At 52.9% G+C, this 23,586-nt stretch overlaps 1 protein-coding gene across 1 annotated transcript in view; it reads right to left on the bottom strand.

Moving 5' to 3' along the window:
• NFIX (nuclear factor I X) overlaps positions 1-23,586 on the bottom strand; it is a 96,218-nt gene that overhangs the window by 61,421 nt on the left and 11,211 nt on the right. The window contains 1 exon segment of the mRNA XM_082834916.1: positions 6,151-6,682. Within this exon segment, the coding sequence (XP_082691042.1) occupies positions 6,151-6,682 (532 nt within the window).

The raw sequence follows: 23,586 nt of genomic DNA on the forward strand, positions 1-23,586 counted from the left end.
TCTACCCCCCTGGCCTACCCTTCCTCAGCACCCTGGGCCCCTGCAGCTCTAGAAGGTGGCTGAGATGGGCCCTGCCTCCTTCTTCACAGCCCACCTGGAGCTGCGCCTGATGAAGCTCTGCTGGGTCTTCCCTCGCCTCCTGCATGGATCACTGTTCATTCACATCTATAGGACGGTGTCTTCTAGAATTTATCAGGAGGCCTTCACCCAAACCCTGCAGGCCACATGTAGGAGTCTCTGATTCTTAGAAGGGCCTTGCTCCCAGTAGGTTCACCAAATGCGTACGTATTTCATGAATAAAGAAAATTCAACCATCCTCTGGCAGTGCCAAAAAGTAAACTGAATCCTCAGGAAGTCCTTCTGTACATCTGGACCCCAGCTCTCCTGCTACAGAGTGGCCCTGTTTCCTCTGGGTGGGCAGTGGAGCACAGCTGGTCACCATGCTTGGGCTCCTAGGTCCCCTCCAGCTTATTCATGGGCCGAACTCTGCCAGCTCAAAGCTCAGACAAAGGTAGTTCTTTTTTTCCTTGAGCTACAGCTTCCAACTCAACCATGAGAGTGAGCACTCCACCAAGATGCCCTGCACATCACAGCCAGTGCGGACCCCTGACTGACTGGACAGACAAGCTACAGACAAAGGGGATGAGAGCAGATGGTCAAGGGAGTCCCAGAATGAGACCAGCCCAAGGAGTGGGTCTGAGTATTTCTGAGCTCCTCTTTTGGGTCATGCCCCCTCCAGAGCCAGCCTGAGCCACATCACCCTTTTACACCACCCAGAACCAGGCACCCCACGTCACATTAACAGAGCAAATGTAGCCTGGACAGACCTCTTGGATATGTGACCTGGGCAGTCACACAGGCCCTGTGCTTGGTTTAATGATCCAACTGTTGTCTCGCTGTAATTCCTCATCATTTTGAACTAGGAACCCCTCATTTTCGTTTTGCACTGGGCCCTGAAAATTATGTAGCTGGAAGGCCCAGCAAATCGTGTAGCTACCATGGGATCGGATCAAACTTGGACTTTCCTTGTTCAATACAGAACGCTCCAGTTTAAGAGGGCCTCCAGAGGGTGATGACCAAAATGGCAAGTGCGCAAGGAGCCGTATCAAATGTGGGAGGCGTGAGAGCCTGGCAGCGTTTGGCCTGGAGAACGGACAGCTTCCTGGGAAGAGGGGTGGAAAGGAACCATGAGCCCTGTCTTCAGCACTTGAAACGCTGTTATGTTACAGAAAAATTAACTGTCACTTAGTTCATCCCTTAAGGCAGAAATAGTACCAACAGGTAAAGGTGACAGGGAGACATCCTTGGGCTCACGGAATCATAACAATTGGAATTGCAGCAGCTGCCGTCCACTGCTTTTCTGCTATGTGCCAGTATCTTCACATATTAGCTGGTTTAATCCCTTTAACCAACTTCTGAATTAGTTGAACAGAAGACTCTTACAATGACCAAAGCTCACCCTCGAACAACAGTGACATCTCTTCTGGGTTGCTCTGAAAGGCATCTAACCCTACATTGGTATATCTTGCTAATTTTAGGAATCTGGTAACTAGGCCCTGCAGTCTTCAACAGCCCTGGCACCAGATGGCGCTGCCTCAAAAACGCAGCCCAGTGGCATTTCTGGGCCTAGAAAAAAGAGGCACGGGTGAAGTGGTACAGGGGCCTCAGGAGGAGTTAGGCCTCCGGAGATGGTGGCTGGTATGCCTGTGGCCACCCCCGTGCACTCACCCAGAGCCACCAGATGGGCCAGGCATCCAGCAAAGGCTTGGGGGACCTCACTGGCATCAGCCACATCCTGGCAGGACTGACGTGGCGAAGCAATGCCTTCCACTGCTGAGGAAGGACGCAGACGTGGAGCCCTCCCTTGGACCAGAAAACCAGTGCTCACCGCAAAGCCCCAAGTCCTGAAGCAGACAGCGAAAACCATGAAGCTCTTATACTGAGAAGGGCAACCTTGCACTTGAAAAAGTTCATTTAGACAGATCCTGAGGTGCTAATCCATTTCCTGCGACAGGTGAAGGCCCAGCTATCACCGGACCTGGAGGTGAGGAGGGAGGCGGAATCTCCTTTCAGAGCGGCACACTGAAGAACGCAGGGGAACACAGCCTGCAGAGTCCAAACAGGGAAACCCTACCGGATAAACCATCAGGTTCCTTCCACAACAACAACCCAGAAACTGCCAGGAAAGAAACCAAGATGAAAGAGGAGGAGGAGGACCACCTAGAGATTATAAGACTTCAAAGATGGAGCAACCCACTGCAATGCATGGACCCGAGTGGGATCCTGATCTAGACAAACAAAATTAGGAGATAATTAGGGAAATGTGAACACTGACCAGCTATCCGACCATACTAAAGAAATCGTTTTAGGTGTGACAGTGATATTGCGGTTACATTTTTCAAGAGTCCTTATCTTTAGAGACATGTACAGAAATATTTACAAATGAAAAGCTATGATGCCTGGGTTTTCTCCTAAACAGCCCAGTGTAAAGCTGGGCAGCAGGGGGCTGTGGATGAATTGAGACTGGCCATAAGTCGGCCCTGGTGATGGGGGTTCCTTCCCTGTGTAAATTTCTCTGGAATGAAAAAGCGGAGATAAAGAAAAGAATACCTGGACTTCATGGACCTCCACGGTGGGCCTGTTGGAGGGATCTGATGGGGAGAAGCTGACATTTCCATCCAGTAGAGCATCTTATTACTTTCAGATTGTTTTTCTTTCCTAGGACCGAGGCCTAGATTAAGGAAGGTCTGAAGATGCCAGTTTACCTTCAGACTCCCGCAGAAGCACTGGAGATAGTCTAGTTGTGCTTCCAGGCCAGTTCAGCCATCCTTCCTCACACAAGCATCCTTCCTCCTGGCCCCAGGCTCCCCTCTGTCTCCAGCCACTGCCCTGGGACACCCCCTTTGGATGGAAGGACATCGGCAGGAATGTACTACCTCCTCCCCGTGGCAGTGCTCTCTGACCCTGCTCTGCCTCAACATCCCCTCCTAAATGGAACAGACACACAGCGACATTCCTTCCCAGCAAGAAGGCCACCCTCGTGAAGGGTGCAAAACACTCTGGGTGGCCTTTTAGGGCCGCGTATTCTGGGAGTGGAGCTCCTGACGTCACACACACACACACACACACACACACACACACACACACACGTCCTTTAGTCCCTCTCAACCATGCCACCTCCTAAAGCTTCATGTGGGACAAAAAAAAAGCATCCACAAGGGCCATGGATGACAGATGACAATGGTGCCTGGAGGCGAAGCCATGCCCCCATGCTTACCATCATGTCAAGTTTGCTTGTCATCAAACCTGGCACCACCAGCTCAGCCCAGATCAGGTTCTTCAGCCCAGTTTGAAAGGAAGGAAAGCATTTCTTTTAGAATTCAACCTACCTCTTGTCTGAGCCCTTGCCAGCCCAGCCCCCAACCCCAGTTTATACTGGAAGGAAGGAACAAGTGGCACCCTACTGAGTATGTCTTTGCGTGGACATGGAGAAGGAACGTCGTGCTATTGGACTGACACTGTTTGGGGGCTCAGCCAGAAGAAGACATTTTCTAGCAAACTGGAGTGGCTTAGAGAGAAAGCCATGCCCACTCCATGCCATCTCGAGGCCACTTACCCAAGGGCCACTGGTAGCCTATGCCTCACCAACTCACCCCCACTCCTTCAGTAAGGCACCCTTGAATTAAAGCAATTTCAGCAACAAAAATCCTACCTTCACTGAAACTATCTGGAGTCCAGGGACTTGAATTATAGACAAATTATAAGAAAACATCCTCAGTTCTCCACTCAGCTTTTGTCAAGGAACTCGGCCTCAGCTGGGACAGAGGTGGCCATGGCTGCATGCAATGGGGCATGAATTTACTCATATTCCTGGGCAAATCATCTCATTATGGCTAGGGGGCAAGTGAGGGCGCCTCCCTTCTCCTGACACCTGCCTGGTCAGTCCAGGACCCAGGTGGCTGGTCAGGAAATGGTCACCATCACACATACTTCATCCTACCTCAGCCCCATGCTGGCAGCAGTCAAAACTTTGGCCTAAAATAAGAGAAGCCAGGGAAACAGCTCAGCTACAGGGATCCAGCTACAGAGCAAGGTAGGAGGAAGCCGGCTCAAAAGGAAGATGAGTATTAATTTCATCTTTGAGGCCCTAGTTCCAAAATCGGAAGGTGCGGAATCCCCTCTCGGAGGAGCTATCTGACAGACACAAGCTCAAGGGTCCAAGTCTGCCCCAAGCCACTTCCAATACCACCAGGCACACACCCTCCCCACTCTGATTTGCCGAGTAGACAGAGAATCAGGGAATAACTTTTAATTTTTGCTTTGGTCTCTTTTCCAGAAAGAAAAAGGATGAATGAGGAAGAGGACCGGCAGTTGGTCATTCTTCGTGAGTGGGCCATGACAGTCACACAGGGCCAGGTACAGGCCTAGAAAGATCCATGGAGGGAGGGACAACAGGAGTTGGGGGGGGGTATCCACTGCCTCCAACCAACTACCAAAGCCACCTCTCAGAATGAGAGAATGAGCTAGAAGAGAGGCCTCAAATACCACCTTTTCCTCCCCAGAGTTCTCCAACACATAAACTCTCAGTGCTAATCCCAGTCGAGGTTCCACTGCTGATGCAATGCTGAAAGTGCCCCAAAATTTCCTTTCTGGATTAAGTCATACCTCTCCTCCCAACATCCCAAACAGGCAAGGGGGTAACCACAGCAGAAAAGTGAGTTGCTTTTCTTTTTTGTGAATGAACAGGAAGGAAGATACACACACACACACACACACACACACACACACACACACACACATATTTGCGGGAAAGAACATTCACTAGAGTTGAAGTTAAGCCACATTCTCTTACATTCGCATGAAGAGAGAAAGAAAGGGGGAAAAAAGGGGGGGAAATACTGGAATGGTGGAAAGGAAAAAAAAAAAACACAGAGAGAGAGAAAGGTTTGGTAGCCCTCTCATTACAAGTTGGTTGGGCATAATGTAAACACACTTCTGCCTTGCTTAATCACAGAGTGCCGCCCGTTTAGGTTTCAAAGGCGGCAGTAAATTGGGCGTAGCTGAGTGGAGGCTAAAAATTAACCAGCCATCTCTGTTTCAATTTGTAAGAAAACAAAAGCGGAAAGAAATTATAAAAAGGGAAAGGGTAGGGGGGAAAAAAAAAAGGAACAGAGGAGGAGAACTGAACCACACAACCCAAAATGCAGGGTGAAATTGGAAAAGCAAAGAGGAGAGCTGGAACTACTTGGAACACAAAAGGAAAAGGAGATTTTACAGAGTTTTGATTGCTTGTTTGTTTCTTTAAGACCTTCCACAGCAATGCCCACTCCCTGGCATGCCTATGCTGGGGAGAGCCTCTCTGCCCCCCAGCAGAGGTATGGGGGCTGCAGGCATCCATCCGGGGGTCTCGCCACTTCAGCTGAAAAGCGAAGGGGAAGGGACAGTGAAGGGCAAGAGCTCGAGGAATCTCGTGCTCATTTTCACTCTCTGTGAAATTGAATGACTTTTCTCCTCTCCGTCAGCCAAATCCCAGGCGAAACAGCTCCCGCCTGGGCATCTGGGCCTCAGAAGCTGCCCGCCTCTGCCTTCTTTCCTCTTTTCTATTCATTCTGTCTCATATCCGGGGGTTTTACACGCCCCTCTCTCCACCGAACTGCTGCCCACCCTGCTTGTGCCAAATCTGGCGTTTCCCCAGGACTTGAGGGGACGCTGCAGGAAAACCAGTACCTGCCCCCCAATACTTCTCCTGACTCATTTTAAATCAGAGCAAGGAGGGATTTTTTTTTTTTTTTTTTTTTTGGTGGTAGTGGTGTTCATCACAAACTCTCACCATCCTGGATAATTCTGGGGCATCCTGGCCCCAGTCCTAGGACCTGCAGCGTCTTTTGGGTAAGATGAGTCCTCCAAAGACGGAGGGGCACGACAATCAGTAACACACGGCAAATGAGCAAAGGAGGAAGAATGGAGAGAGTGGAGGGAAACAGAAGGGAAAAGGGAACATCAAACGTGCTTCAGGCCTCAGCAGGACGGACGCACCAGTTAGGCCCATCGCGTCTATGCATGTATCGTTTGGAAAGAAGAATCAACAGAACAAATGCCAGCCAGTAAAATAAAATGGGGTGGGCAAAAGGGGGATTGAGAGCAACCTACCCGGAGTGTGGACAAAGTAAGCCAGATAAAGATCCAGTTCTTTGATTGTGACTCCAATGTGATGTGGCTGCACGCACAGGCCGGGGTTCGAGCACTGGGGCGACTTGTAGAGCCGCTCCCCGTCAGTACTTTCCAGGGGGATCCCCTTAAACAAAATCACCATGACCAGGTCCAGCCGCCACACCTTGTCGGCCTGGCGAAGGCAGTCAATCCGCCGGATCTTGCCCTTCTGGTCGGGGTTGGAGAGCACACAGCAGGGGGGCTTCTTGCCCGTGATGGTCAGCACAAAGTCCTCTCGGAACTCGGGCCGGATGTCTTTGCGCAGCTTGGCCAGCAGCCGGGATGCCCACTTCTGCTTGATCTCGGGCTTCTCGCCCAGCAGCTCGTCCTTCACCGCCCGCTCCTCGTCCTTCGACATCCGCTTCTCGTGCTTCTTGAAGTACTTGCGCTTCCGCGCCTGCAGGTTGAACCAGGTGTAGGAGAAGGCGCGGACGTGAGGCAGCAGCGCCTCGATGAACGGGTGGAACTCATCCTGCAGGCGGCAAGCCGGGAGCATGCGGGGCGAGGGAAGACAGGAGGAGGGGAAGACGGGGTGAGGGGGAAAGAGAAAAGGAGAAAAGAAGCGTTAGAAGGGGGGCACAAGAAAAATCGCCTTCTCCTCCTCCGCCCCCCGCACAACAATTTTCTCTTGCGATTGTTCTAGGAAAGTGTGGTCTGGAGCTGCCACCAGCCTAGCCAGCCGCTTGCTCCCATCTCAGCCTCAGCAGCCAGACAGAGACACCCAGAGCCTGAGCACACACCTATTCTCTCTCTCTCTCTCTCTCTCTCTCTCTCTCACTCACTCACACACACGCGCGCACAGACAACGTTGCCGTCCACACACACACGCTGCTGGTATCCCCGCCAGGCTCTGTCGCGCCCATGACATCTCCATGTTCTATCGCAGCCTCGAACTCGTCTCAGCTCGCCCCAGCACAGTGTCCAGTCTGCACAAATGCCCGTGGACGCACACGCAGGGCATGCGGGGGCCACCTCACGCCCGGACACCGGTAGGTTTTTGGCCACCCCCAAGAAGAGAGAACATGACATCCACGAGCCAGCGAGCGAGGAAACGGCTTTGGCTTCCCCCTCCCCAGGCTGTTTTCATTCTCTTTTCTCCTGCTCCGATTGGAACATCCACCCCAGCATTTTAAAAATCAGATCTAAACCCTAAATATGTGATTTCAGCTTTGTTATCAACACCAATACTAATGTTAATCTCAGTAATAAGGAAGAAAACGCTTCTTGTTAACACAAATAAGGTGGTGGTATCAATCAACCACATTAGGGTTAAAAGCTACATGGGGCATCCTGCGCCCCATCCCCACTGACCCCTTCACCCTCCTTCCCACTCAGTCAGGTGACAGAGGGCCGGGCTCTCGGTTTTTGGTTTTTTTTCTTTCTTCATTTTTTTTTTTTGCTTGTTTGCTTGTTTGAAGTTTAAATAATAATTGATTTCTGTTTACAAAAATAAAACTGGAAAAAATTAAATAATTACCATTGATCTGAAGCACCCGGCAAAGCCCAACGCCCGATTCTGAGCTTCTGGACTCAACAGAGTTGTGAGTTGGGGGCGGGTGGGGGGAGGGGGGAGGGGGAGGAGCAGGGGAGGAAGGTAAATGTTTTAAAGGGGGTTATTATTGGTGTTCTGGGGAATAGGGGCCGGGCTTGGGTGGATTCTCAAACCCTTCCCCCTCCTCCCCCCCACCCATGCTCCACTGCACAGAAGGGGGAAATTAATATTTTTTTTAAAGGAGCAAAAAGAAAGAAAGGTCAGGGATAGCAAGCAGAGAGAGGGAGCGAGTTGGTTACCACACACGCCAGGTAAACAAAAGCCAACAAAAAAATTTTTTTCAGTTTCACCCCCTGTGCTTCACCTTCCAGTTAAAAATAAATAAATAAATAAATAAATAAAAAATATGCAAAATTTAAAAGTCAAAACCTACCTCCCACCCGCCCCCCCCCAACACACAACACGCCCTACCCCACCCCTGTGCAAAACAAAAACAAAAACAAAAACCAGGAGGGGGAAAAGCGGCAGCTGAAGAAAAAGGCTTTCGGCTTTGGCAGCGGCACAGGGGTATAAACTTCGAGCTGCCTCCCTCCGCCTCTGAGCCTGATCGCAGGCAAAGGGGGAGCTCGCAGATTCCCGGGGAAGAGGACGAGTTCGGACCGGCTGCAGATCGTCGCTGGCAGAAGCGTGCAAAAGAGGGAGGGAGCAAGGGAGGGAGGGAGGGAAGGAGAGAGAGAGAGAGGGAGAGAGAGAGAGAGGACGTGGATGGGATGGGGCTGTGTGTGTGTGTTGTGTGTGTGTTTGTGTGTGTATGTATGTGCGCTGGTTGGGTTTTGGATTTTTTTTTTTTTTTTTGCTTCTTTTCTCTCTCTCAAACTCCCTCTCTCTCTCCCCTTTCATGCTCAATCCCCATCCATTTGCTTGTGCCAAAGCCAGTAAAAAAAGGGGGGGGGGAGGAAGGGGGGAGGGAGAGAGAGAAGGATCCACCTATTTGGCAATGAGACATCCTCGAGCAGCCAATGGCTGCGTCCAAGGGGAGGAGGGAACCGGGCAAGCCGAGAGGGTGGGGAGAGCCCCCGGCAGTTGGAGACCAAAAACAATTTGCCCAATCGACAAGTTCACGTCTAATGAACAAGCAAAGTCCAGCAGTTATGAATTTTTCATTCCAGGCTCCCACTCGGGTCCATTTGGCAGCGGCCACCCAGCAAATCTGAAGGGGGTGAGGGGGACTGGGGCTGAGGAAGACACAGAATTTTTTTTTTTTTAAGCCAGAAAAATAAATAAATAAAGGCCTGACTCCGGGCAGGCTGTCGGGTGGGAGGGAGCCCCAGAAGGCCTTGGGGAAAGCAGCTGCGCCTTCTTCTCTGTGTTTTGGTTTCAGTCTCTTTCTCTAAGGCCCGCACACTCTTTTTCTGGTTCTATTTCTTTTTTTGTTTATGGGACGCACAGGGGCGAGTGGAAGTTTTCCTCCCTGGCCATACACACAAGCCTGCCTGCCGTGCTATGAATAGAAAGAGAAGAAGAAAGAGAGCTCGGAAAGTGTCGATGCCAGCAGCACTTCCAGGGCAGGGACCTGGCGCCCAGGGTGTAGCCACCCTTTCCCCCGGTCTGGCTGCTGCTCACAGGAGCACTCCCAGACGAGGGAGGCAGGCCCCCCCAGCACCTCACAGCCTCCCTCTCCCCAGCCCCCAGCGAGCTCAGTGCCTCCCTCGGCGGCGGCCCACACCCAGCCACGCACGCTCCATTAGCAGTGAAGAGGGATGCCAACGCAATGCAGCTCTGCTCGAGAAACTGCAACAGTTTATTAAAATAGCCTCCTGTCACAGCACTCCACTGACAAGCACTACACGCAGCCACAAACACAACAGCCAACCCCGGGAGGAAGTGACAAAGGCACGGAGATGGACACTACTTCCAAACACAGGGTCCTGCCTGTGCACGACCACCACTACCACCACCACCACCACCACCACCACCACCTCCTGAACTCTTGATTCTTTGCTTTCTCCAGCTCTGCCCTCTCCACTTGGTCTGTGTTTAGTGTTTCTTGGTTGGAGGAGAGGGAACACTCACCTACCTGTGCCCCGTTCAATTCAGACTAAAGGGTCCAAACCATACGGAGGAAGGTGCAAGAGCGTGAAGTAAGAGCCCTAAAGGAAAGGAAGAGAGCTAATAAAGGAAACAAGAAAGCAGGAAAGAGCTCTATCAGGAAACGTGAGACAACCTTGGGGAAACCGAGTCACCAGGAAGAGCTCCCCAGGGGAACCCCTGCTCTGGACCTTCCACCCAGACAGGAAAGGTGAACATGGGGGAGAGAAGCCAGGAGTGTGGAAGCCTCCACTGGGTCCTCTCCGGTAGGGGCCCTTGAGCAGCCATGCTTTAGGCCTTTGAGAAGCAGTAAGGAGGGGACAGTTATTTAAGAAATGGAAGAGCAGAGGAGGACATGAACACAGACAGGGAGAGACTGGTCCTACTCAGAACCCAGTCCCTACAGCTGCCCTCTCCCCAGGTGGGGCTCAGCCCTCAGCTGGCAACAGAAAGGTCACTGCTCACTCTCGCCTCTTTCTTCCCCATCTGAAACCCTGTGCTCGGTGGCCTTTACGCTCAGCGGAAAGGTTCGAGGAAGAGGGCCCGGGGTGTGCCCAAACAAAACATGCAGCCCTGGGCTGGCGCGGGACCCAGACAACAGGAACAGTGCCGCTCAGCACCTGGGACCCCAGTCCAGGCCCTGACTGGCCTGACTGGCCGAGAGAAACAGTTAGAGGCGAGAGAGCAAGAGGCAGGTGTCACTGCAAGACAGGCCTCTTAGGGTGGTGTTCAATAATTAACATCACGTTAATAACCAGCTTGGGTCCAATTAGTCAAGGATATTAGCTGAGTAACATAAGGTACCAAACCCTGTCTCTCTCCACCTTAAGAGAAGCAATGTTACTTTCTAAAGATGAGACGAAACAAACAAAAAAATATAATAAAGATGAGATGGTAGAAACTACAAGTGAGTTTATATTTGGCATGGGGGTGTGTTTTTCTGGTATTTTGATTCATACTAAATATTAGACACCAAACAGAAAACGGCCAGTGTGAGCCTCCGAGAGAATTCTACCATGTTCCATCTCACAGACCACCATGCCGGGTGCTAAACATGGGTCGATTCTGAATCCGGTGGTGCAACTGGGTAGGTGGCAAGGGAGATGGTGGATGCAAGGATCCACTTGTAAGTTAGGGAAACAGGACAAGATCCATGATTCACTCCCGGATGAAGGGAGAGGTCAAAGGTCGATGGAGTGGTGGAGAGACTGCACATAAAAGTGGCCCAGGAGGATCAATGGAGTGTCTCCATGGAGCCGCAGGGACCCACTGCACCCCCTCAATTCTCCCTTAACAGGAAGAGCAACAGGCACTTCCCAGGGGAGGAACAGGGAAGGAGAACAATCATCAATTGTCCTTCACCTGCCAGTGGCCTGTAACCTTGAAGGTGGGCTGAGAGGATTCCCAGGCAGCACTCTCCCCTCACCCTGCTCCCACAGAGGCATCTGGCTCTCGGGGGGGAGGCCTGCCTGGGTGAGCAGCCAGGGTATTTCTAATGACTGGGTCTCTCTCCCTCCTGTGGGGCACACAGAGAAGAATCGCTCAGGTTCCAATAGAAACACTTGGCGAACCCGACCCCTACAGCCCCCTCCTCCTGAATGCCACTGATGGCGGCTTTCGGTCCTGGACACGCCCCTCAGAAACCCCAGACAAAAGGGGACTGTCCCCCTTTTGTTAAGAGAGTAGAGGCTCCTGTTGGAAGATTACCTGTCCCAGTCTCGGTCTTGGCTAGGAACTCAGATACTCTGCACCCTGCACCCCGATCAGAGCCAAGGCAAAAAAAAAAAACCTCTGAGGATTCAAGGCTTCTCCAGGGCTGAGCCACCTGAAAATGTAAGGGCTCAGGGGATGGAGGGAGCAAGGGGACAGGCAAGCCTTGGAGGAGAAGGAGAGGGGAGGGGAGAAAGGGAATGAGAGAAAAAACGGAGGGGTAAGGAAGCCAGTGATGCTGGTGACAGTAGTGAGCAAAAAAGAAAATTAAAGACAACAAAGAGGAAAAATTAAGGAAAAGCAGGGAAATTTGAGGGGAAAGGTATTTTCCCTCATTTAACAGAAAAATCCCAGAAGCCAGAGATTCGACTTTTAAAATTCACATGGGCTTGTAGTTTGTGGAGAGGAATTTTTCTGCCTTTGTGAGAGAAAGACCTCTCTCATTACTGTCACGTATATAGAATTTGATTTTTTTTTAAAACAACAACAGTTTTCACTGAAACATTTCTGAAATACCCATGCTGGTTTCAGCCATCACTAGGAAAAATGTGCCTCCAAAAGAAAAAGAATGAGCAGGCCGTAGGAAGAGGAGGAATAGGGGGAGGGGGAAAGAAGGAGAGAAGGAAGCCCAATCCTGAGAGAGCAAGACAAGCTGGGCCCAAAACTGCAAAGAGAGAGAAGGACCGAGATGGAGGGAAAGAAGACGCAGTTGAAAAGGGAAAATGAGCAAGGAGGAAAGATACGGACTCTAGGACAGCGGGAAGAAGAAGAAGAATGAGAAAGAGAAGCAGAAGGGGAAGAAAAGAAAAGAAAAACTAGCTGAAGTGACTGCTTCTAGCTTGAGAAAGTTAAATGTGTCGTTTTCCAAAAATCCACAAAAGAAATGAGGCCTTCTGGATTATTTAAGGGAAAACAGGGAAATGTGTACAGAATCTCACTCATATACACAGTATTCAAAAATATTCAAGGAAACAAAATAATTTTCCCAGCCTGAGACGATTTTTGCAACTGGCCTATACCTGCCAATAGTAAAACATCTAGAAGCACAAGAAGTTATATCTTTAAAAACAGGGCCACTATTTGGAGGTCACTTTATCTTTAAAAAAAAAAATCCTATTTGTCCACATCCTGCTTGCTTTAAGGCTCAGATTTATTCTTTCAGACCCTGGACACATGCTAGTTTTATATATGTCCGTGTTAATTTGGATAACTGTACACAGTGCAAATAACTGACAAAAACCTACATAGGAATTACCAGATATATCAGGATCCATTTTACTACTGCATATCTGCAGCCTGGGTGAAAAAAGATGCAGGAAATTTTAAAAGGCCACAAATAGAGCCCTGATTAGCCTGTCCAATTCCCGGGATTTTATAATTCAGCGTTGGCCTGAACCGAAAAGAAGCCAACTTCGTACCCCTGAGATCTTCCATCTTGTCCCAAAGAAGAAGGGATACAAGAAAGCAGTGGCCCGACTCCCGGACAGAAATGGAAAGAGAACCCGTAGGCAGCAAAAGGAAGGGGCCGGCTGCTTATCTGAGAGGTGGGTGGGGCCTCCCCTCTCTGGGTGGGGGGGGGGGGGGGGCTGGGCAGGCAGGAAGGGGCTCTGCAGCCACAGTAAAATCATCCAAGAGTCTGGAACCGCCAAGCATGGAAACCAGAATATGCACATTGCGAGGAGGCTCGGAGAATTTGGACAAAGCGGGTTTTTGGCTGACTTGGGCCTGTTTTTCTCTGCCCAGGAATGGCGGACCGGACGGGGGTTTTCTAGCATCCTCAGCTTGCTGAATGGATTTGCCCTGCACCCCTTGCTGGGTCTAGGATGAGGCCTGCCTCAGAACCAGGCTGCACACTCCTATAAACCAACACCCACCCCCTTCCCTTCCTTTTCTCCTCCTGACTACAAACCGGGAGCGGTGGCCTGGGATCGGGCCAACAGGCAGCCTCATTCTGGCTCCAAACACTACCCTGCTCCAGGCACATCTCCCCTCTCCCTCCTGGCACTGAATAAAATCGGGCAGGAATAGAGGTATTGGGGGAAGACGATCTATTCTCTCTAGTGCAACTGGAAATTGTTTACTTTCATCCTCTACAGAGTATGGGAAACAAAACCCTAGTCTTTAATTCACTATTTTGCTTGAAACTTTCTTGTGTCACCAAATAGAAGTAAAAGCCGGGAAAGTCAGAGCCCGGTCGTCCATTCAGGGAGCTCTGTGAGGATGGGACCCTCCGAAGGTCAGAATGAACCAACGCACAGGACAGATGACAGTCAAGGGCTGCAAGGGGCAAGGGCAGTGCGAAGCCTGAGCCTCACCCACCAGGTCGGTCTGGAAAGTGTCACTCCATGGTGGTCAAGGGTCCGGGAAGAAGGAAGAACCCCACAAGCCAACTTCACAACTTTCTCTAAAGAAAAACTGACAAAACGCATGGTAAGGGGAGACTAGCAGGTGAAGATGAGGTCTGTGCACAGCGCATTGAGAAAATATCTGGAGGGCAAGAGAGGAGGCCAGAGCAAACAACAAAATGTTGAAAACTCTCGCCCAAGGCCCGGCTGCCAACTACTGACCCCAGAAAATGCTTGGGGATCCTCCAGGGAAGATGGTCCTCTCCCCTCTCCCCACCACTCGCCCTGCACTTTGGAGACAATTCCTGTGGCCTTCCCAAGTCCTCTTCATGAGCTCCAAGAGTTCCGTCAGGATGTTTTGACACCCCCTTGCTTTGCCAGGTCTATTCCCCCTGCCACAGGAGAGAAGGGCCAGGGCAAGAGGAGAGTTTCTCTGAGCTCCGGGTGCCCTCTGCCTGGTCTGCACTCCCCTAGACCCAGAGAGAACCTCTTTCTTGCAGTTGCTGTGGCAACAGGCAGTGCCCAGAGCCTGGGGCAGAGAGCCGGTGGCCAGGATGGGAAGAGCCCGAGGTTTTCACTGCTCGAGGGCTCAGGGGAGCTGGATGGGCCCTGTCCAAGCAAGCGGCTTCCCCCAAATGTACAGTTTTAGGAGTTGGAAGGAAGACATTTTTCAATCCCTCAAAATGTATTGTTCTCCCCAACTATTTTATTATCAGGATCATTGCCAAGGAAACCCGAGAATCCTTATCCCCCCGGTGTCTAGCCCCTTCAGAGGCTGGCACCAGGGTGCCCAGAGCTTAGGACCATGCCCACCCCTCGGCCACAATCCGTCCCTCACTGGCTCCCTTTCTTTCTTACCCTCTCTCCCCCTCTGTGTCCTCCAGCTCCAACACAAACTGTTTGCATGGGAAGTCTCCCTCTATGACCCGATTCAGCACACACAAGAGAAAACTGTGGGCGACAGACCCAACGTCCTAACGAACTTGAGTTAATTAATGCTAAGGAAGAAAAGAGGCGCCCTCGCTCTGTTGAATCACGGTTCACTAGCCCTTTCAGTTTGCTGTGGGTGGAGGAAAAAAAAAAAGAGGCTTTTTGGTTCAAATATTTTTGGGGGGCGAAGGGAAAACAAAAACACCGCAGAAGGGCCGTGGAGGGCGAAGCTGTCAGTACCTGCCCAAAGGAGCAGAGGCAAGAGCGGCCAAGCGTTCTCCCTCAAGCTTCTGGCCTGAATGGTGCTGGAAAGGCCAAGAAGGGGAAAGAAAAGGAAGGGGATTATCAACTGATTGCGGGCCTGTTCAAATAAATCGCTCCAAAAAATTATACTGTCAGACTGTAAGATACATACATATACATACACATTTTTTTTAAAAGCCCAAACCCAACAATTTGATTTCGTCAGAGCCGTGAAAATGTTTTAACACAGTGCAGAAAACCGAAGTACGAATGGCACAAGTACAAAAAATTTAAGTGTGCAGAAAAAAAAGAAGAGGTGGTAATGGGGAGGGGGAGAACAGCTGCAATTTTGCTTTCCAGATGTTGAGAGCAAAATGTAATTGGCATGTAACTTCTTCCTTACCAATTTCTATCCTTTGGTCCTGAGATGTTAAAATCCTACAGCTAAACCTAAGTCTGCAGGTGGTTTCCAGGCACTCCGCACATGTGGAGGAAGGAAGCCTCATGGGCCACATGCCTGAGAGGTTTTTTATCAGCCCACTAATTTTTACAAGCCCTCCCACCATTCCTTAGTGGAGAGGCCTGAGCAAAGCAGGCTGGAGAACTTTCTTATTTAAATAATAATAATGATTATTATTATTTTGTAACCCTCGGCCTTTACTTTTGAGGCTGTGCCTTTCTTTTTAAAAAATAAACTTTTTAACTGACGTGTGGCACACAGAAAGAAGGCACACAGTTCTAAGTCTTCCACTCGATACATTTTCACAAAGTGAACACACCTGTGTACCTCCACCCAGATTAAGAAATAGAACATTTTCAGCACCGCTCAAGGCGCCTTAAGTTTTTCAACTACAGAGTCCTCATAATTCATATGCCTTAGAAATAGCTCCTGCCCGCACCAGCAGCCTCAAAATTGAGCACCTATGTATACACGCACGTTACAGAGCCAAGTGCACTACTCATGTGACCACAAAAATTCATAGTGAAAAGCCGCTTGAATCCTCACTGCTGCAGACGGGTTTCTGCGCCTCTGTCTGTCTGTCCGTCTCTCTCTGTGCTTGCCCAATTCTGATCCCATCAACAGGGCAACCAACTACGCAGCGGGGTTAGTGGACAAGCAGGGCAAGTGTGGGAGACAAACTGGGCCCACCGAGCTGAAAGCTGACTGACGGGAGTAAGCAGGCAGGGACTGGGGGGCCCTGATATTAGGTGGTCATGAGGGAAAAGTGGCTCTGCAGAGGCAGGGGTTCCTGAAGAGTGAATGAGCACGCAACAGGACAGGCTCCCCTCGTCCCTGTCCAAAAGAGCCTTGCAGGGAGAGGAAGGGAGTAGCAGTGGCAGAAGGGGGCCTAGAGAGTGAGGGGGTCCTGGGGTGGAGCTGCCGCGGGAAGGGAGGCCCAACTCTGCTGCATCTGCCTCCCTCTTTCCCTGGCTCCAGCCCCAGCTGGCTCCCCCCTCACTTTCACTCGCACTAAATTTACTTTAAAATTTTAAAATTAAATTTTAAAAAAAGCAGGAAAGAGAAAGCACTGAAGGCAAAATACCTCCCACAATATCTTTCCAAGGGGAGAAAAAAGTTTCTGCTTATGTAAAAAAAAAAAAAAATGCAAGGGATCGCTGAAAAGTCTAAGCACCGAATAACAAGGTAAATAAAACAGGAACCCTTTTAATTAAGAACACCTGAAGCAAATAAATAACTCCCTTTGCAATGCGAAGCCACTGCACAGCCACTGGTGCCTGGGGCACAAGCCCCTACCCCCAATTTCTTGCCCTCTTTCCCCTTTCTTTTCTCACGGGAGCTGCGTCTTCCCCAAGCACCACCAAGGCCTCTTTTCCCTTCAAGCCCGTCCACCCCACACCTGGGGGAATGACCAGGACAGTGGCTCAGCCTCCCACCAGCCTGGAGCAAACCTCTGCAGCCCTGATGAAATGTTTCTTCTTCTGTTCCTACATCTCCCTAGGCTGTGCCCACCACTGGCCCTGGACCCTGCTCTCCTGCCCCAAATCTAGGCCCTGTGGGTAGTGGCACCATCCTGGGGCTGGATGCCAGCCCCAGCCCGAGTAGACAGCTCTCTCCCCTACCAAGGGCACGGGGCTGCCAGGGCAGGCTCTCGAGGACCGAATTTTCTCTTCCTATTGCATATGAGGCTGGGAAGAAAGAACTGTTCGGCTTAATTTAAAATATGACAAGGGATCTGAGCTCTCTGAGGCTTCAATCTTTAGAAATACTGGATTACTTGATCCTTTTTTTTGGCGGGGGGGCGTGCAGGGTAGGCGGCGAGACTGTGCATCTGAGACCCCACACCCGCCAGCCACCGGGTTTGACTCTCCCACCAGCCGGCCGCCAGGGAAACGCGCCCTCGGCTGGCACGGGGGTACCAGAGCCCGGCTCCTTTCTTCCTTCCTTTCTTTCTTTTTTAAATCGCTCTAGCGAAAACCAGGCAGTGGGTCAGGGCCCAGAGGCAGGGGAGGGAAGAAGAGAGGGTTGTCTCTGAAAGAGGGGGGAAAAAAGGAAAGCGAGCCTCCAACTCCGGGAGAAGAACGGCCGCCGCGGCAAGTTTCCCGGCTTGTGCCAGTTTGGGGATTTGCGAATCAAACCGGAGCGGAGGGAAGGCGATTGAGAAATAAAGCCCGCATTAAAACTAACTAGCTTTGCCTAAAAGTGCGCTTTCCACCCTTAAATAAGACAATACCGAGGGGAGAGGAGAGACGAATTATTTCTCACTCTTTAATTATTCCAATGCTTAGCATTATTAAAAAAAAACCCGCACACATTAGCCAATGATATATTCTAACCCTCAACAAAGCTGGTATTTTTCTCTGATTACAGACTTTGCGGTGGCAAACCCGGGCTCCGACGACAGAGGCAGTGCAGAAGCGCGCTCCTAAATGAGACACAATTTTATTAAAATCATAATAATTCCTCGTATTTCTATAGCGCCTTTTCACGGGCAGAGATCCCAGGTGCCCCATGCCGGTTCTACCAGGGAACCGGCGACCAAAAGCTCAGTCGCCAAGCAGGCGAGGCTCGAGCTCCACGGACAGCCGACATGTATTTCTTCCTTTCTCTTTTTTTAAATGCCTGTTTCCATTAAACAGCCTCTGTCTCACGTTAAGAAAAAAAAAAAGTACAAAAACTCCTTACAATTTTTTAAATAATTTTTTTAAAGAAGAGGAAAAAGATGACCCGAAAAATAAAGGGGGGGGGGAAAAGGGGAGCTAAATGTGGTCTGGGAGCCTGAGGGGAGTGGATGCGACTGGGATGGGGCGCCTCCCATCCCATCGAGGGTGCCGAGCGCCGTGTCAACCGCTGCCCCGGGTCACCTCCCCAGTCGCAGCTGGAGCGGGCTGAGTCATCCGCACGTGGAAAAGGAAAAGGACCTAACACCATCAAAGCGCCCTTAAGTAATTCGGGCGATGAGAAGTCGGGTTTATGACTGGCTTCCGAGGGGCAGATCGGGAGGCCCCTGAGTGCTTTCTCTGTACGCCCGGGGGCTGCTCGAGCTCCGGGGGTAGACTGGGGGGGACGCCTTCCGGACACTAGCTTCCCTCTCGAACAGGTTAAGTCGGATCCACTCGGCGCACACGTTCTTTTTCCACTTTTCCATCCTCTCCCCCGGCCTGCCCAGAAGTGCTGCAAAATGGCTGGAAGCAATGGGTGGAGAGGCCTTAGCGCCCCAAATTCAAGAAGTCAGCGCCGAGGGAAGGCGGTGTCGATCAGAGGATATCTGAGGGGGAAATTTTTTATAAAGGTTCTTAGAAGCTGCGCAACTCCCGCGGCCTGAGGGCGGAAAAGAGGGAAAGGGAAAGCGCATTTTCTAACACTTAGTCACATTTCTTCCCTGTGCTCGCTGGAGGCCAAACGCCCCCAAACCCAGCCAACCCTTGAAACAAACAAAATGCTCCCCTGGTAAATCTCCCCGCCCTTATTCGCACACAAAAAAAGAGGCGACTTGGGGAGAAATGGGGAGGCTCTTCCGAGGCTAGGGGTCTGGAGGCTGAGACGCGTACGATGGATTCTCTCCGTAAGGACGCCCCAAAGTTGCCCTCAAGATTCTGGGGCAGTTAAGCTCAAAAAGTCCCTCGAGCAGCCAAAGAACAGGAATCATTAACATCGCATTCTCCCCAAAGCCCTCTCGTTATCCCCTGTCGGGTATCAAGATGGCACAGGAGGAGGGACAATGAGGAAACGGCGGCCCGGAACCTCACGTCGCGCGCCTGGTGAAGGGACCGAACCCGCCTCGAGGCCAAAACGCCGCCATTTGAGCCCCTTCTGGCGCAGGCCTCTGGTGCTGCAAATGGCGAATGTCCCAGAACGCGAACCAGGCCGGCCCTCGACGGCCGCACCGGGTTACTTTCTGCGGGGTCGCGGGGAGGGGTTGGGCCGCAACGGGGCTAGAGGGAGCCGCGCCTGCGCAGTGCGGGGTCCGAAAGGCCGCCACAGACCCCCTCGGGGTCTAGTTGGCATCATTCTGGTGCTTCTGGCTGCGAACGCAAACGGCCCTAGGCCTCGCCTGTCGCCGCTGCTCCTTCACACCCATTCCCGGTTTCCCCTCACCTGCCCGCGGGGGCAGTGGTCCTCAGTCCTCATTCAAAGCCTGGAGCCGTTCCGCCTGCCGAGCGACACAACCTTGTGCCACAGGCGCTTTCCACATCCGGGGCTTCAACGCACCACTTCCCGCCTTTTCGCCTCGGCGCACGCGCACGCCCGACTTTAAGCGCTGGCCCTCAAACGCCCTCGGGTGCCGGCCGTCCGCACCTTGGAGGGCTATGCCGTCCCCTTCTACCCTGTGGTGCGCGTTGCAAGTGACAACGACAGTCATCACCCAAGTTCCGCGCGTGGAAAACACCCGGCCCTCCCCTTGCCTGAGCCCAGGGGAGGCCTCGCCACGACCCTCACCCACCTATGTTGCCCCCCAAGCCAAGCGTGAGCCAATTGCAGCGGGTCGGGGAAATGTCACGCACTTAAAGAATACCCGGGAGGTGACAATGAAAGGTGTCGCAGGAGGCGGGAGCCTGGCGAGGGGCATACGCTGGGGCTAGCACACGGGCACCGGGCACCCGCTGCACGGCTCTGCCGGAATTTCCACAAACACACGCGGACTGGGGGGCTTCAGGGCGACGTGGGGGACGGTCTGGATCCTCCCCTCGGGGCGTTCTGGAGAAGGCACGGAAGTTGATCTTTCTTCGGCGGGCGGGGGCATCCGGAGCGCTTTGCTTGGGCAGTGGGGCCGTCTAGGGAGTCTTGGGACGCCCTCCCCCCACCTCCGTTCAGCGAGGCGCTTCTATTTTAAGACATCTCCCATCCCTCCAAAACCCACCCACACTCGCTCCTGAGGTCCACGGTGCTCACAGGGAACCCGCCTCCAAGCCCCGGGCGCACCTGAGGGAAGGTCCAGGAGGGCTGGTAGCGCGCGGCCTGAGCTGCCAAGCTGGACTCTGGGGGACAAATGGAAGTTTCGCCTGAGAAGTGGGGGGGGGGCATTAAATGGCCTCTTTGTGGAGAGGAATTGCAGGCCGTCACTCAGGATTAATTTAAGCAGCAACAGCAAACACACCAAAAAGCAATGTCTCGCCACCAGCACCCACCCCCGCGATTGTGTTTCGGGGAGGGCTTGGGAATTCGGTGATGTAGCTCGGCCTTTCGTGGGAAGGGGGTCCCTAGCCTTTAAGAACGAGGGGCGGCCACAGTGGGAAGGGGGGAGGCTGCTCCTGCCTCGCCCCACGTCCCTGCTTGGAGAAATGGGGTTTTTTGCAGGTTTGGGAAGAAGCCGAATAGGGATGGTAAAACCCAAGTATAAACGTGGAGCGGGAATGGGGGGAGGTTCTTACATATAAGAAATATATATAAAGGTACACATTTCCAATATAAATATAGCACATGCAGGGGCGCCACTGGGCAACAGTTCTGGGGCGTCTCACCTGCGCCCCAGGGACATTTGGGGAGGCGGGTGGTCTAAGAGAGATGGGGGCGGTGGGAATTAGGCCTCCGATTCCCAGTCCCCTCCCCCAAAACCTGAATGCGGTTTTGCAGCCAGGTGCCCTGGGCCGCCTGGCAGGTGTGCAGCTCACGTGAAATACACGCGTGTGCAGACTGGGGAGGTGTGTGCCTGCGTGGGCCTGGAGCCACGTGCGTGGGCACCGGCAGTTCCTGCAGGCTCACCTAAGCCCGGGACCCCCGTGGGGACGCAGGGCAGTACCAGCGCTCAGAACCTCGGTGAGGATGCAAGCAAGAGCGCATGAGTGTGTGTGTTTTGTGTGTGTGTGTGTGTGTGTGTGTGTGTGCGCGCGCGCGCGCGCCGCGACCCCATCTGAGGTTGGGAAAGGGTATTATTTATGTGGGGGTGTGCTTCCAGCAGTCCCATTGGGGCATGAGGCCCGTGTATGCGTATAAGCTGGCGGTGCCTGGGATCCCGGTCGGGGTCGCCTGGCTAGGGCACGCTGGCGACCGGGGTCTGAGCCCCTGTGCAGGAGCGTGCTTACGTGCAGTGCGTGCGCGCGGCCGAGTGTCCGCTGGGGCTTTGGACCTGGGATTGCGCCCGCCCGGGTGCCCCGTCGGGGCCGATGCGCCGGGGTGTGCGCATGTGCTTGCCCTAAGGGTAGCCACGTGCGCCGGGGCCGCCGTCGCCGCCACGCCGAGCCAGGATTTGGCCCCTGAGCGGGCCAGGGGGCAGGGCCCGCCGCCGCCCGGCGGGTCTCAGCGGGATGTCGTTGGAGCGGTGTTGGTTTTGGCCGTGGCAGCGCTAATGGGGGAAGCCCCGGGGAGCGGGGCGGGGGTGGGGTGGGGGTGGTGGAACAAAGAAGGGGAAAGCGAGCTGCAGAGGAGGAGGAAGCGCCCTGGAATGCGGAGGGCCCTGGGGAGTAGGGGTACAGGGCAGCCCGAATCTCCCGGGCATGGCTTGGGCCGAGGGACTTGCCTGGCAGCCTACGGCTTGCCACTCCCACCCCCAACTGTGGATGGAGACAGAGGTTTTGAAGACCCAGGACTTCTCTGTCTTTCAGAACCCTGGCCCCAGCCAAAGGCTCCTACATATGGAATCCAGCAGAACCGCAGGCTGCAGCCACCGCGGTCCAAAAGGAGCAAAATAACATTTGGGCTGGAGGGCATGGCTCACACTTCCTCAGGTGAAGGCAGACAGTGTGAGCCCTCTTACGCAAGGGGCCAGGAGGCCCCTTCCCCTGTTTCCTGGCTGGGCTGCTTAGAACCTCAGTTTTTCCCATCTGGGGAATGGGAAGGGAACTCCCATGGTGGGGGGGGGCAGAAGGGGGAGTCTCAGATGGATAGGAGTGGGTTGAAAAGCAGTGAGATCTGTTTAAATGTCGCTTGCCCCTGGGGGCCTGGCTGAGTAATTCCTGCCACCCCACTTCTAGCCTCATGACCTTGGCACGTGACCTTCCGGCCTGTTTCCTCATCTGTAAAACAGGTTACTCATACCTGCCTTATGCTGAGAGGGTTACAGGAGGTCACGTGCACCCGCCCACCCACTGCCCAGGCATAATTGCTCGGGAGTTGGTAGCTGTTATTTTTATTGTGAGGAGTCTATGGCTGTGACAAGCTGTGACGCTTGGTGTGATCGCGTGAGGCTGGCTGTGTGTGTGACTGTGCCGCTGTGTGTGTGTGCGTGTGTGTGACAGGTTGTGTGTGAGACTGTGCGTGGACGACAGATTGTGCCGGTGTGCGGCGGTGCCTGTGACAGGCTGTCACTGCGCGACAGACTGCGGGTGGCGGGGTGTTGCGGGTACCGACTGTGAGTGGAGATGAAGCGGTGTGTGGGGCTGGGACCAGGGGACCCCCATAAACCTATCTCAGTGAGGGTCTGGCTGACAGTGAGATGGGGAGGCGCTCAGGGCCTGGGGGCGGGTCAGTCCGGTGTCCTGTCCAGCCTTGGGCTTTCTATTGTCCAGCGGGATCCCATCTGCTTACAAACCTCAGGAGGGGATGGTTCAGAGGGACCCTGTGAAGGATCTTCCCCCTCCCACATTGTGTCAGCTCAGATGCCCACCCCCCAGCTTCTTGCCTGAGTTTGGGGAACTCCAGGAGGCTCATCAGGGACCTCAGGGCATGGAGGACCCCAGGCCTGTCTGGCTTCGGTGAGGAAAAACACACCCCAAGCCTGTTTCCCACGATTTCCCTGAGCTCCAGGCCTGGGCAGGGCTGGTGGAGACCCAGAGAAGGAGGGATTTAGGGAAAGATCAAGAAAAGCCAGGAGAGAAATGGAGGGAGCGGGGAGAAAAACAGAGACCTCCCTGGGAACTGGCAAACCTAGAGTTGCTTGAGGTCGGGGTCTCCAGTCAGGGTGGACACCCATCAGGTTTGCAGAAATGCCAGATGACACCTAAGAGCACTGCTCGTAGCCCACGCCTCATGCTCAGACCCCGCTATTAGGGACTCACTCCTCCCTTCAATGATTCCAACCCAGGCACTCTTCTCATCAGTGTGGGATTCTGCTTCTCACACCCTCTGGGCCCAGCGCCTCCTTCTACAGTTGGAGAAACTGAGGCTGAGAAAGGGGAAGGGACCCATCTGAGCACCCACTCACGCCCACGAGACCTGAGAATGCAGGACTC

The sequence above is a fragment of the Leucopleurus acutus genome (genome assembly GCF_964270905.1).
Source record: "Leucopleurus acutus genome assembly, chromosome: 3".
NCBI lineage: Eukaryota > Metazoa > Chordata > Mammalia > Artiodactyla > Delphinidae > Leucopleurus > Leucopleurus acutus.